The 14,157-nt window shown below is 39.1% G+C and overlaps 1 protein-coding gene across 5 annotated transcripts in view; it reads left to right on the forward strand.

The window, feature by feature from the left end:
• TPK1 (thiamin pyrophosphokinase 1) overlaps positions 1-14,157 on the forward strand; it is a 267,896-nt gene that overhangs the window by 38,294 nt on the left and 215,445 nt on the right. For 4 of the 5 annotated variants that reach the window (XM_015596151.2, XM_025039011.1, XM_025039013.1 and 1 more), the window contains exon 2: positions 7,261-7,332. The exons of the other annotated variant lie outside the window; for it this stretch is intronic. In XM_015596151.2, coding sequence (XP_015451637.1) covers positions 7,261-7,332 — 72 coding nt within the window. The remainder of the gene's footprint in view (positions 1-7,260; positions 7,333-14,157) is intronic. 5 annotated transcript variants of the gene reach the window in all.

The raw sequence follows: 14,157 nt of genomic DNA on the forward strand, positions 1-14,157 counted from the left end.
TCATTATTCTATTCTTCAGAATCTCAGGCTGGGGAGGGAAGGTAAACTAGTGATTGCTACTTAAAATGGTCCAAAATACATTTTACTATGGGCCTGCCACCCTGCACTCTGCCATTACCTTTGTTAAAAGATAAACCGAGACACATTAAGATTTTCAAGAGTTTATTTGAGCAAGCATCTGTTTGAATCAGGCAGTGCCAAACCCACCCTGGTTAGGAATGTCCCTGGCACACGAGCCAGGCAATAGGCATTTGTAGGGCAGACTCCGGAAGCAATGCAAGGAAATTCTTTGACTGGTGATAGCTTAAGCAGGTACCTTATTTGGGAAAAGTGTCCCTGGCACATGAGCCAGGCAATAGGCATTTGTAGGGCAGACTCTGGAAGCAATGCAAGGAAATTCTTTGGTGATAGCTTAAGCAGGTACCTTATTTGGGAAAGGCTACTTGGCTGTTCGTGATTGGTTGTTCTTAAATTTCGTGGAGGAGAATGCACTTAAAATTGACTCTGGCTTAGGACTGGTTTGCTTAAGCAGGTGACCAGTGTATTACAGCCACTAGAATCTAAGGGATTGCTTGGTTTATTACTTTTATCACCACCTTTTCCCCAGAGTGTCGACCAACTGGATTAGTGTGTTTGCCCTTTTTTGTGCATGGTGTTTTCTCTGGAATGCACCACCTCTCCCAGCAGGGGCATTCCTACCTTTCTCAGTTACTAGAATGACTGTTCTGTGACACTTACCACTGTTCTTCTGGAATAATGACTTTGTTATTGTATTAGCATTTTAAGATTAAAATAATTATTAGAATTTCATTTATATAGTTGAGAACTAAAGAACTGTGTTTTCGCTATTAAGGTGTTACCAGAAATATAGGGATCCTAGCATTATTCTTTTTCAAAAGCAGTGGCTGCTAAAGAAATTCTCCAACTGAATGCTAAATACTTAGGAAATGTACGAGCCATTTGTTAGCTTGAGATTGGCCATGGCACGGTACTGACAGTGTAGAAATTGGCAAAGGCTCGAAATCAGGGCTTCCCCTACCCTTATCTCTTTGGGCCCGAGGTTCACCGTGTGAATTTGCTACCATTTATCACCTTGTAATGTTATTGGGACTCCCTTACATTCCGATATGCTTCCTTGAAAGGAATAGAAAGAGGTAAAGTTATAATGGGGTTTATGCATGTGTGCCCAGGATATTAGAACCATTTGATCTGTGTTCTGATGGGGAAGGGGAGGAAAACAGCTGCCTTCCTGTGTCTGTGTGTCCCCTCCCGTGGGCCCACATCATTTCCGGGTGTGTGTGGGGGTGGAGGAGTGGTCAGATGGAAACCTTCTAGGCATTTGCAACTTGACTGTAAACGTTATTATTAACTGGCCAGTCCATCTTTGGAGTGTTTCTCCCCGCCTTGAGAATCCATGCCCTAGAAATAGAATTCAGTTTGTAGCTGATTTGGAAATGGACATTAGTCATTAAGTGACGGACACCTACATTGAGCTTATTGTGGTTCTTTATATAAAAAAAATGTTCTAAGATTGTGTTTCGGTTCACACAAGATACGGTGACATTAGAAGCAACTTTGTAAGATGTAGAAAGTCTTGAAGATGAACTGGGAAGACAGTTAACCATTATAACTTTAGAATGTTCTAAGCTGGCATACATGGGTGTATGTTTAGTTTTGGGGGTAACTGCTTTAGTGATACAGGGAATAGCACAATGAATGTTTTTAAAGTTCAAGCTAAAAATATTTATTTATTGACTTCTTCATGCCAAGGGCTAGGCTAAATTTTGAAGATTAAAGTGATGAGTAACTTTTTTTTCCCTGCACACCTAAAGTGTATAAACTTTTTAAATGAGAAGTGTATAACAATTATTAGCAGAAAAAATTAAATACTATAGTTTATGGGTGAGAATGATTAATGAATTTGCTCACAAATTCTCCTTTCTAACCTCTTTTTAAACAAGCTTTTGAATGTAGTACAGACTAGATTTAAGTGTTTATATGCTATAAAGTCATATACAAGAAAAGTTAATGATTTCCTTCTCCCCTTTTTTTCTCATTCTCCTACGTTTTAACATGTTACACCTTTTTTTCTGTGTTCATTTCTGGTAACTATTGATGGAGAGAAATGTTCTATGTGAGAGAAGCATGAAAATACTAATGGACTTGGGAATTGGGACGTGGTAAATTCTTAAGTGTAACACCGACTTGTAAAAATCTTACCCTGAGCTTTGAAGAATGAATGTTTTCTGAGTTCTCTATAACATATTTCAGTTGGGGGGAAAAAAACACCTACAGTTTGTTCTTTAAAGTACAGTGAAAGGCATCACCGTTCCCTGTCCTGAAAATCCCGTTGTAAGTCACTTCCTCTTGCTTCTTAAAAAAAATCTAAAGCTCAGCCTAATTAACATACATTTCTTGAGGATTTGGGGAGGACAGAATGCTAGATAGTGTTTTACAAGTTATCTGCTTTTAATTTTTACTCTGAAACCCAAACGACCTTTTATTTTAATAATTCTTCGTTGTAATCTGTGGTATTTAAAGATGTTGGCCATCATCATCTTTGGTGTGGGGCACATTGCCTGGGATAGGTTCTTTTCTTTTTATCATTTAAACTATTATTTCACTTTTCTAAAAAAAGTAATATAAGCACAGGGTACCAAATCCACAAGATAAAAAAGATAAACAGGTAAAAAGTAATGCTCCCTTATATTTTGGTGTTCCAGCTAACAGTTTTCCTCTTTGATAGATATTCTTGGTATTCGCAAAAATATATATGTATTTTTTTAAAAAATTTTTTATACATATGGTTTTGTAACATCATTTATTCACACCTTGCTTTTTCTACTTATTTCTGTTTGGAGGTTTTTCTGTATCAGATAATGCAGAGCTGTTCTACTGTGTGAGATATAGTATAATCCAGTGCTCATCGGTCATTTCCATTCTTTCTCTATTAACAAAAAAACCCCGTGGATATTGAGACTCTTGTGTATATATCATCACGTCTATGAAAAAAGAAAAGCAGCGGTAGGGAACCTGCTTTGTTGTGTTTACTTCACCGGGACCTGTGTGAGAGCCACTAGGTGCTGTGTGTCAGGCACTTCTTGTGACCTAGAGCACACCACTGATTGGTGTCACAGCTCTGCGTGCTGATGTTAGGGCCTCCTCCGAATCCTCTAAAAGCCCACAGTGCCCATGAGATGGAGATATTCACCTGCCCTGAGTTCAGTAAGATTTTCTCCATTGTGGGTTTGACTTGATATGATGGACTCTGTATGTAATCAGAATTAGTTCATAGTACACAGTTATCTTGAATTTAAACGTATGTATTTTCTTTTTTTAAAAAACAAAAAGACTTCAATTTTATTCAGAAATACTTTTATCTCGTGGTAGTGTGCTATGTAGTCAGTATCGATTTAAAAAGAGTTGTGTGGGAAGCCCATGGTGCTTTGAAGCCCACCTACCCCCGGAACACTTATCACTCAACCAAACCCAGCATGAGGTCTAGAGAGAGTATTCGGAAAGGGAGTACTTCCGGGCCTGCCGAGCCTCTCTGGCCCGCCTGCTGCTGCCCAGTGAAAGGGACACTGCACCTTCGAGGTGGTCGGAAGTGGGTTGAGGCTGCGGGAACAGCCTGAGGATGAAGGCAGGCCCTCGGTTTGGGAAGCACTTGCCATACTGACAAGCGTTCTGCCTCCAGGAGACATTGTAAACCGACTTTAAAGTGTGAGCACTGCTGTGGGCCTGGCCGTCAACATGTCAAAACCGATGTGAGGGACCGCAATTCTTTGGTACTTTATGATGAGCCCTTAGGGTTGTGACATTACATCTACAGTTTGCTGGGCAGGAACTGGTTTTACTCACTGAAGGGAAACACACTTCGTTGTGGCCCGGGCCAGGGACGGCCCATGCAGCAGCCTTGAACTCTGTCGGCCAGTGTGCCGAGACTAAGAACTCGGCTTCCCTCATTCGGGTTGTGGTGAGCGTGTGTTCATTGGGAACGCGGATATGGCTGACCTTTGCAAGGGAGAAGAGAGAGAACATTTCTTGACGTAGTCTCCTTTACGTCAAAGACTCAAAGCTTCGTCAGACTTAACCCGCCTTCCCTATTTCCCCCTCTTTATAGAAAATGCAGAATGTTCTTTTTTTCTGAACTGACATGCATTTCTAGCATATGTGGATTCCCTTGAGTATTTATTGGGGCATTTCGGTTTTAGTGGCATAGCTTATATAATGCTCGGGTTACCGAACTTGGACAGGCCAATTCCCACTGCGTCGTTGGAGGTAATGCTCTGGAATGGAAACTGACTTACCCTTTCAGAATCTATTTACACTTTCCACCTGCATGGTTGAGTGGCAGTAGCTAGATATGTGCCCAGGTTTCTAGGGCTCAATGTCATGTTGCATGGATTTCTTTCTTTCCTAAAAAGGTAGTAAATATAAATATCCGTTTAGCTTGAAAAGGCTTAATCTATTTTCAAATAAAATATTTCCAAATGCTTTAATTACATAGTTGTACTTCTGTGAATTGTCTTCACTTTCTTTAGATTGTTCTTGAGTTATAATGATCCAAACATCAGTTAGCTGTTTTAAGGCAAAATGAATGGTTTTTGTTGCTGTCTTTTCTAGTACCCTTCCTGGAAGATTTTGCATAATATGCATCTAGTCTGAGAAAGGCGTCTCCCGAGCGTTTGGCTAAAGTAAAAATGTGAAAGATGGAATCGTTCTTGGTCTGTCTGAGGAGCAACAAGGAAGCTAGCGTGTACGTTACAGAGGGAGGCAGTGGGAGGACAGAGCGAGGGAAGACAAGATAAAGTGGGGAGAAAGAACAGTGAGATCACAAAGGGCCTTTTAGATGATTTGTTAGAAACTTGACTTTTACTGAAGGGAAGTCAGTGGAGGGTTTTGCAGAGAGAGATGCTTCGATCCGACTATATTTTAACAGGACCCATCTGGCTGCTGTGTGGAGGGGGGACAAATGTGGAAGAAGCAAGGCCAGTTACAGGGCCATGTGATAAAATTTGGAGATGAAAAATGTTCACGTGAATGGGTTATCACCGGAGAAGTCGGTACCAGTACGGGCAAGAGTGGAAGGAGCAGGTGAGGATGAAGAAAGCGTGGACAGGAGTTTGATTTGGGGCATGTTAAGTTTGAGGTTGTTGAGTGGGCCATTTAACGTACAGTTCGGGAGTTTAAGAAGAGAGCCTGAGATCTGAGACAGGACTGTGGAAGCCATCACCGTAGGTAGTATATGAAGCCACAGGCTACAGGGCATTACTTAGGGCAGTTGGTGTCCATTAAGACGAGGCCCAAGGACACACACCTAGAGCACTTCTGGTACAGAAGCTGAGGATACTCAAAGTTTATGCAACAAATATTTATTGAGGGCTTTCTGCTCAGGCGAGGAGTCAGTAGAAGAGGAGACTGGAAAGGAGTGGCCAGCGAGACAGCAGGAGACCCTGCAGACAGTGGTTTCCACAAAGTAAGGGAAGAACACGATTCGGGAAGGAAAGGATGCAAGAAGCGACCTACTCTGTTGTGCTACTGAAATGCGTTGGCCGAGATGAGAATTGAGATACAGTCATTGATTTTCAGAATAGATGGCTGTCGATGACCCTGACAATAGTTATTTCCAGGAAGCGGTGGGATGAAAACCCATTGAAGTGAATTTTGCTGAATGAAGACCGAAACTGAGATATGGGGTCTAAAGTTGTGGTAGGGCAGAGTGACCGTCTAATATATCATCCAATCCAGGACGCTTTGCCAGTGGAAGGGGCGCCCTGAAGTAGATCAGATGGTCACTTTTGGTGGTAGGATGGGAGGCAAGAGAGATTTTGCAGGGAAGTATCTGTTTATGTCTACTCTGTTTACTTTCTCTGTAGCAATTTCCTATATATGAGTTACCAATTTTTAGTCCATTGCTAATTTGATTATTTTAATAGACTTCAGTATGAAATATTTGTTCAGAGCTTTTTAATAGTTCTGCTTTGTCCACATGCAATTTATTTCCTCAAAGTACGAATCGACTTGACAGTTTTGATTTCCCTGTGCACACTTAAAGAAATATCCTGCTCTTAAATATAGAAGTTTGTGCAATATGAAAATGAAACTCAATGCCCTAGAGTTTTCATTATTTAATTGAAATACTTTCAGGGATGAGAGATTTATAATAATGGTTTTTTATCCTCTAACAAAATAGATATTATGTATAATGACTGGCATGTGTTTTGGCCAATATTGATTTTTATCTGAGTTCCAGTATTTTTTTTAAACAGAGGTCATAAACCCTTGATAACTTGCTAATGCATTTCAGTAAATTTTTTTCTATTGGAAATTGTGTTTCATTTCAATGTATTTTCTCTTATAGTACTGGCCTTTAATCCTTTTTAAAAAACTCACACCATATCAGTTAAAAAAGCAACCCATTTATATTTATTTATAAAAAATTATAATTTTTATTGGTTTTTTTTTTTTCAATCTGTGACTCATATACAATGAGGTTGAGATTCACTGCTTTATATACTTATGGGCAGATTCTTCGTTTGTGATAATTGATATAAATCCCTGTTCATGTCTCTTTATAATCTCTTTCCATTTCTCCCTACCTGCACTAAAGTTCTTATTTTATTTTTAATGCTTTTTTTTTTTTCGATTACAGTTGGCATACAATATTATATTAGTTTCAGGTATACAACATAGCTATTAGACGTTCATATAACTTATGAATGATCACCTCAATAAATCTAGTACCCATCTGACTAAAGTTCTTGTCAGTGCTAGTTAGATTGTATTTGAAGCTCATTAAGATCCATTTCTAAGAGGTACAAGGGATCAGTTCTGCGAATTTCTTGTGTGATTATGCTACGGTAGAATTTGTATTATCTTCGATACGTGTCAAAGAATATCTTTAAACTGCTCAGTTCTTTTGCAATGATTACTTTATGCAGAAGTCTGTAATTTTATTGGGAACAGGTAAAATGCATGAAAAGAAGCATACCCAATTGTTTATATGATAAATTATTTTTGTAATAAATTCCTCAGCAATATAGTAATGTGACAGATACTGAATAAAGTAGATACAGCTAATCTATGGTGTCTTTTAAAATTAAGGTAAGAGAAAAATAAAATTAAGATATGAGAAATTAACTGTAGTTGAAATTTAGCTCTGTGTAGATAGAAAATCTGGACTAGTAGAGCATAATTCTAGACTCATGAGGAAAATAAAAGACTCAATCAACTATTTTACTTCCTTTTTTTCCATAGGAAATTTGAAATACTGCCTTGTGATTCTGAATCTGCCTTTGGATAAATGTTTTCGTCATCTTTGGAGCAAAGGTAATCTTAATTAGTGTTTATATTTCTTTACTTTCTTACTTTTTTGGGGATTGATTAACATGACTTGTTAAATAACCTGGAACCTAAATATACCAAAACGTGGATTTCAAGATAAGATGCTTCATTGTCGAATTATCAGAAGAATCCATCATTGGCTCTCAGCCCGTTTGTAGATGTGGTTTCCTCAGCATGGATCCCCAAAGATAGAATTGCGATGTAGCCCCACTCTGCTGTATTTCAGCACTGCTGCGTGGGTGTTAATCCTGAGTGCTCAACAAGTATTTCCTTGAGTGTAAATGTTTTGGCACCAGTGACAGCAGGAAGTATCCATAAATCTCACTTGTCCCAGCCTTCAATAATAAGATATTTGCAAGGTGACCAGATTTGCAAAATTAAACAAAGACAAGTTGCCAGTATGTTGAATCTCTAGGGATGCTAAAAAATATAGTTAAAAGTGGAATCGTTTCACAGAATTAATACTTTTGTGAGGTTTCGTGCAAGAAACAGGCTTTATTAACTTTTTAATATTATCCTTTGATTTTTATTGAATTAACTCGAAGGTAGAAAATAATAAGTATCATTTGCTGTTTTGAACCTCTGCTCTTCTTCCATGAAATCTTGAGGTTTTTTTTAAAGGTTTTCTTCTGTGACGTTATCAATGTAAGTCGTAGACCAAATTATAGATAAGCAGAAGAACTCGATATATTGATGCATATTCCTGATCCTCTCTTATTATCTCAGAATTCTTTAGTATTCTCCATGTAAGGTTTTGTCTCTCAGAATGCAAACATGTTAATAAGCTTATTTTCTAGACAGAGGTAATTGTAATACCAGAGGGAATAAATCATTACAAATGATTTTGTGTAAAATATTTTCCTTGTCCAGGATAATTAGGATGAAAACTCTGTGTTCTATATTTAGCCATCTTTAAGTTCACCAGCTTAAAATTTCACGTTGTAATTGTACAAACATTGCCCCTCCATGTTGGAACATTATTTGACCATTAATATATCTTTCGTAGCACTCACTGCTGGCTCACTGTAGTTAGGTAGTGGTTTGGCTGCCAGAAAGCCGTGAGGTCTTTTGTGTCTCTTTATCTCCAGTGCCTAGTGCTGTGTCTGGCACGTCATTGCTCAGTGATAACAAGTGAAAGAGCGAACTTAGCATGGTTTATGTTGCTAATAAATACCAAAGTAGTGATTAGGTACATCCTTTTACCTGGACTCATATAAGGTTTTATTATATTTTTAGGAGAGTGTGTGAGCCACTGTGTTTTATTGCAAACAGTAGAAACACAAAATAATCATTGATAGGAACTGCTGGAAACCCTGGATAATGAAAACTGCATCTTAAGAAGTTTCACATTTGGGGAGATGAGGGGCCTATTTTGTACATGGTATAAAAGGATGTACGTTTTTGAGCTGACTGAAATTCCTCATATTATTAGTTTTCCTGTAGGGAATTTGATTTGAAGAAGTCCCATGCCTGATAGGCACCAACTAATCATTTGATTAAAATATCAAATCATTTGATTAAAAACAACAACAACAAAACGCTTGGTCGGTCGTCTGTTTACATGAAGAGAATGAAAGATATCTAAGGTTTCATGTGTACAAAATGGTTAGATAATTCTCATTTCCAAAGTAACTAGGTTATAAAAATGTTAAGTTCTTTCATATATACCTCAGGATAATTCTCGGCTTTCCGGAGCCATTCATCATTGTAAAAAGCAGATTTGTTAATAAATACTGAAGAAAGGGCGATTGTCATAACAGAACCTGTCATTTTATGTTTGTGTTTCTTTTCCAAGAAAAGTCAATAAAATAGGGAAACTTCGAGCTTGAGTTGTTGATTTGAACAAAAGAGAGAGGCCTAGAAAGCAGTATGGGGCAGCGTTGGGGGTTTGGGAGGGAAGACAGAATTGTGGTTTGGGATTTCATGCAGGAAGTGCAGGCTGGAGGCTGCCACGCCTGTTGCTCTTGAGCTGATACGTGCCATATTTTCTGTAACGTCTGTGGATGTGCAGATTGTGAGGAGCAGAAATCGGGGTGAAAGCTGGGCTGTTAAACGAAATGGAGAAATATTTAAAGGCTGCTGTGTTGTATAAGTTTCATATATAAAATTGATAGTTTAACCTGAACCTATGACAAAGGCTTCTGTTGAGTAGGTATTTTCTGAGGTTCGTTTCAGGGAAAGACTACTTTGATGGTTTATGTTTTGGTTTCTTTCTACAATATCTAATTGACATGTTATGAAATTTAAATGACTAAAGAAGGGATTCAACGGAGTTTAAAATGATAGAAGTTTTAAAATGTATTTTCCTTTTAATACCTAATGAAGTTTCAATGATTTTCTTGGTCACTTATATCCCTACCTGTTCCAGCATTTTGTATACTCAATTAAATATAGATATATAAAATAAGTACATAGGTAGACAGAAGTATAGTTGGTGTCTGACTTTTCTGTGACTATCAGATTATTGACATTTGTGAATGGATATTACCCTTAGATTTCTTAACCTTTTTTTTTTTTTCGGTTAAGCTTTCTCTTCCTGTAAATATTTCTTAACCTGAAATACAATGTGATGAGTAAAAAAAATAATGATGTTTGCATTTGAATGGCTCTAATTATTTCTTGTTATAAGACAGTTTTTCTCAACTTGGGGGCGCCAGGTTTTCCAGGGTCGTCAAAGACAGTAAGTAGGAGAGATCGCTGAGCTACATAAAAGTGAAAACAGAAGTAGGCATCCTAGCAGACATTCACTTACCTGGGATAAGGTTACATAGATTGACCATATTTCAGGTTTCTAGGAGCTAACTTCTTAAAGTGTGTCCTCATTTTTAACCTAAGTTCATAGCCTTTCCATATGACCTAAAGAACAGTGGTTGCCGTGTTAATTAGATTATAAGTCAGTCATCATAGTATGTTAATGTCAGGTGTTTATCTACAGTGTGACACTTTTTTCGCCTCTAGTGAGGAATTACTTTGATTTCTTTTTTAGTTCTCTGGTAACCAACTTGCAGTCACATCAGGCCATAGGCAGTGTACTCCGGTTCGTTTTGGGTAAAGCTTATGTCATAAAACATTTGACCAATCCGGCAGGTCTTAGAGGTTAAAGAGAAGCACATGTGGCATTCTATGAATTGAAATATAAGCAGGTCTTTGGTTTTATGACATCAGTTTCCCTTCTGCTCTGTTTGTAATTGGCTGATACCTGCTGGTGCCTTTCCGTGTCAGGCATCGGGCGAGAAGTTGGGGAAGTAATTGGGGGCTCTCAGTTACGGCCGGAATTGAGAGGGGAGCATGGGGCAGCCTGTTCCTGATGGAGGCCTGAGAGGCTCTTCGAGCCACAAGTCCCGAGATTGAACTTGCTCTATTCCCGCTTCTTAATAGCTGAATTTATTGTAGTGTTTGATTAATTGAATCTACTTAGCTCATGTCTGTATGTTTTTGTCTTTAAACGAAATCACCTTACTTGAATAAGGGCTTCTAATAGATCTGTGACTTGCTCCTCTAATTACACTGATTGTGTGCTAGTGATCAGCGTTGCTACCAGATTCCAGTTTTAAATAAAGGAGAAATCTGCTATAAAGCACTTGCTTCAATAGTAGTTTTGTTGCACTGCTCCTTTTCCTTGAGAAACTATGTACCCAGGACTCTGTAAGTCTCTTTTTCACCTGATTATTTGATGTTAAGCTCAACCAAAGTTAACAAATTATTATGTAAAGTTTTTTTTTTCTTTTTTCTACTCCCACTTCTCAATTCTGTGGGGCCTCATTACTTTACTTCTGGCATCCAGTGTTGTTTATTCTCATTAAACTAAGATAAATATCTGCCATGTTTATGTGTATATTGGTTGAGTTAATTGGTATCCTTTAGAATGCTCGGCATCGATCAATATTTTAATCCCATTATGTCTATTTTTATACAATATCCCTGCTAGAGGAATTTCAAGGGAAACCTGTGTTTTGATAATAGCTTTGAAACTTTGAAATCACCTTGGGTCATTCCTAACGCTGACTCTGGAATGGCTAGTCCTGGTGTGTGTGTGTGTATTTTAAGAGTCTGTTTCTAATATAGTGTTATCTCTGGCCTCATTTCCCACTACTACCCCTTTCTATGTATTTAATGATCAATATACTAGGACTGCCATCTGTTCGTGTCCCCCTCCACTTCCCTACCTCCTAAATAGATTTTTACCTAGTCGTCTTGTAAACTTTCACTCATTCATTACAGTCCAAGCCAAATGTCACCTTTTGTGAAGGAAGACTTCCTTAGCTTGCCCAAGTAGGGATAGATTTTCTCCCCAGTATTTCTGCGGTGTTCCTGTTATTTGTAAATGTCTCCTTCTGTCTGCTCGAGGATAAGGTTCTTGAAAACGAATGCAAAGTGCTTAGCTGAAGATGTTTCGTTTAGTTCCCGTGACACTAGCCTGGAGGTCGCCGTTGTAGGTCATCTTGGCAGTTGCCTAAGATCAGTGTCTGCTTTAATGCTTTCTGGATTCTGGAGGGTCCTCTTGCCCTGATGCGAATCAGCAGACAGCAGGGCTTGTGCGCTGGTGCGCGCTCTCTGTCTCTCTCTCCTAGATTTGTCTTTGGTCCTCAGCCTAAGTTGGGTCCCGTTTCTATTTTTGCTGAACCTGAACTCTCTCACTCACTTTTTTTTCCTTCGCCCTATGACTCTCAGATGCTTATGTTATTTCTTGGTACAACCAATCAGAACCAATATTTTTATTAATCAATCCTTCTTTCCTCATACTCATGTACAGGAATGTACTTCTTTTTTGACTCTATGGTTTTATGACTTTGGCAGTTGATGTGCTAACAGATGTGTCATTAGAATATATCCTCTCTGTTCATTAAGGTATTGTGGTAAGGTACATCCTTTGTGACACGGAAGGATATAAAATTATGCAATTAAGCAATGCTCTTCTAACATTTGTGACTAAAGAGATTTATCATATTTTTATTGTAATACTTGGGAAGCTCTTTTCTTTAAAATAATCTTTGTGAGAATTGTAGATTAAACCTATTTTTGAGAACATAAAAATGCTTTTTAAGAATGCTTTAGTTTTCTCTTAGATTTCCATCTTTAATTATAGAAATATGTATGCTTTGAAAAAATTTAAAACATTACGGTTTAATGAAAAAGTGTTGGTACTCATTAACTATATATTCCCTTCATTATTTGTTTTATCCTTGTATTTTTTTAACTATTTTCCTTGAAATGACTTTTATATGTACTTTTGACTATCAGAGTAGTAGATGAAATGCTACTACTAAATAGGAAAATGCCCCTAAAATGGTGATTGCCGGCCATGTGACTTTGTATGCTTTATGGCAGCTAGTATAGACATTTTAACTGACTGTTTTACTTGGTTCTTTATGCCATTTAGATCTGTGTCCTAACTGGTATGTCAGCTTTTAATGTAGCCAGAAAATGGCTTTCAAGTTAGTATGGCTACGTGTGTGTGTGTGTATGTGTGCGCGTGCATACATATACATATATATATTCATTCACTTACATTTGCTCCATGTTTAATTTACACACACACTTTTTTTTTTTTTTGCCTGATATTAAGCCTCAATGAGGTTAGCCTGATGTGTGGTTAATTAGAAGAGTATAATAAGCATATTATTAATCGCTGTCCTTGCTAGAGAGCCCAGGGTTTTGTGGTGTGGTCTTCTTAGTGAAACAAAGTAAACGTAACAAAACCAAACCAAAACCCAAAGGATTCTATCTCTACACTGGCCATCTGGTGGACTACGACCTAAACCTAGGAAACACGAGTAAAACATCGTCTTCGGGTCAGTCACCTGGAGGTGACTTCAGCATTTGTGTCTCTTTTCTCGTAGCTGTCGGTGTCCAGCCTTCGGAAGGCGCGGTCTCATTCTCCCGGTCCAGGTCCTCGGGTCTTAGTGTCAGGGCCTCGTCTGAGACGACGTGGTCACGATCGGCAGCTCCTTGCAGGGCGTCGTTAATGAGAACCGACAGTTCCTCTGTGGTGGCTTTTCTCCACGTCGGTTCTAGCGTACGGCTACTCAGTTAGTCTGGGGGACTTCTGAACGGGGCGGGGAGGGCTTTGGAGAGGCGGCTCCGCTCGACCTCAGTTTCTCCCACCTGGCAGCGCGAGCCGTGCCCTTGACAATGTGGAGACGTCGGGCCTTTTTCCTGCCCTGGCCCTGCTGTAAAGTGTAAACCCCACAGACTGGTACGTGCGGGGTCAGTATTTGTGTGTCTGTACGTATGAAGTTTCGTTTCACATTGCGTAGTCGTTTCTCCTTGTAATGGGTCTTTTCAAGGCTACATCCAGATGTTTATTTTTGAAGTTATGGTAATTAATGGAATACAGATGAGTTAAAGAATATTCCGCTGGTTACTATCTGTGTGCGAGTGTAGATTAAAAAATAACTTGAACGTTTTTTGGAGTGCTAGCCTCCGAGCTTTTCGTTTAAGGTAGTAGCTGCTCGGGTTCTTTGGGAAGCAGGTGCCCCTGGGAGACAGGAGAGAGGGTGTGCTTACTGTCTGTGCCGCCTGGCTGGGACACTCGTCCAGCTGAGAGGGAATCTGGTCTGTGTTCCGTCTGCGCCCAGCATTTCCTGGCGATGTTTGGAACAAACTGGATGGGGCACCATTGGGGGCCGTGGAAATCACAGGGTAAAACACTGGTCCAAGCTAGTCAGAGAGGAGCCATGGGGCACGGAAGTGCTGTTTTAAACGCCTTTGGTGGAACTAAACGGTGTGGATTGTTTGCTACATCTCAGGGCAGCATCGCCATGGATGGGAAACAGCGACCCCCCCCTTGTGAGGCCCCTTTGCTACCTA

Source organism: Pteropus alecto, unplaced genomic scaffold, assembly GCF_000325575.1.
Source record: "Pteropus alecto unplaced genomic scaffold, ASM32557v1 scaffold48, whole genome shotgun sequence".
NCBI classification, from domain to species: domain Eukaryota; kingdom Metazoa; phylum Chordata; class Mammalia; order Chiroptera; family Pteropodidae; genus Pteropus; species Pteropus alecto.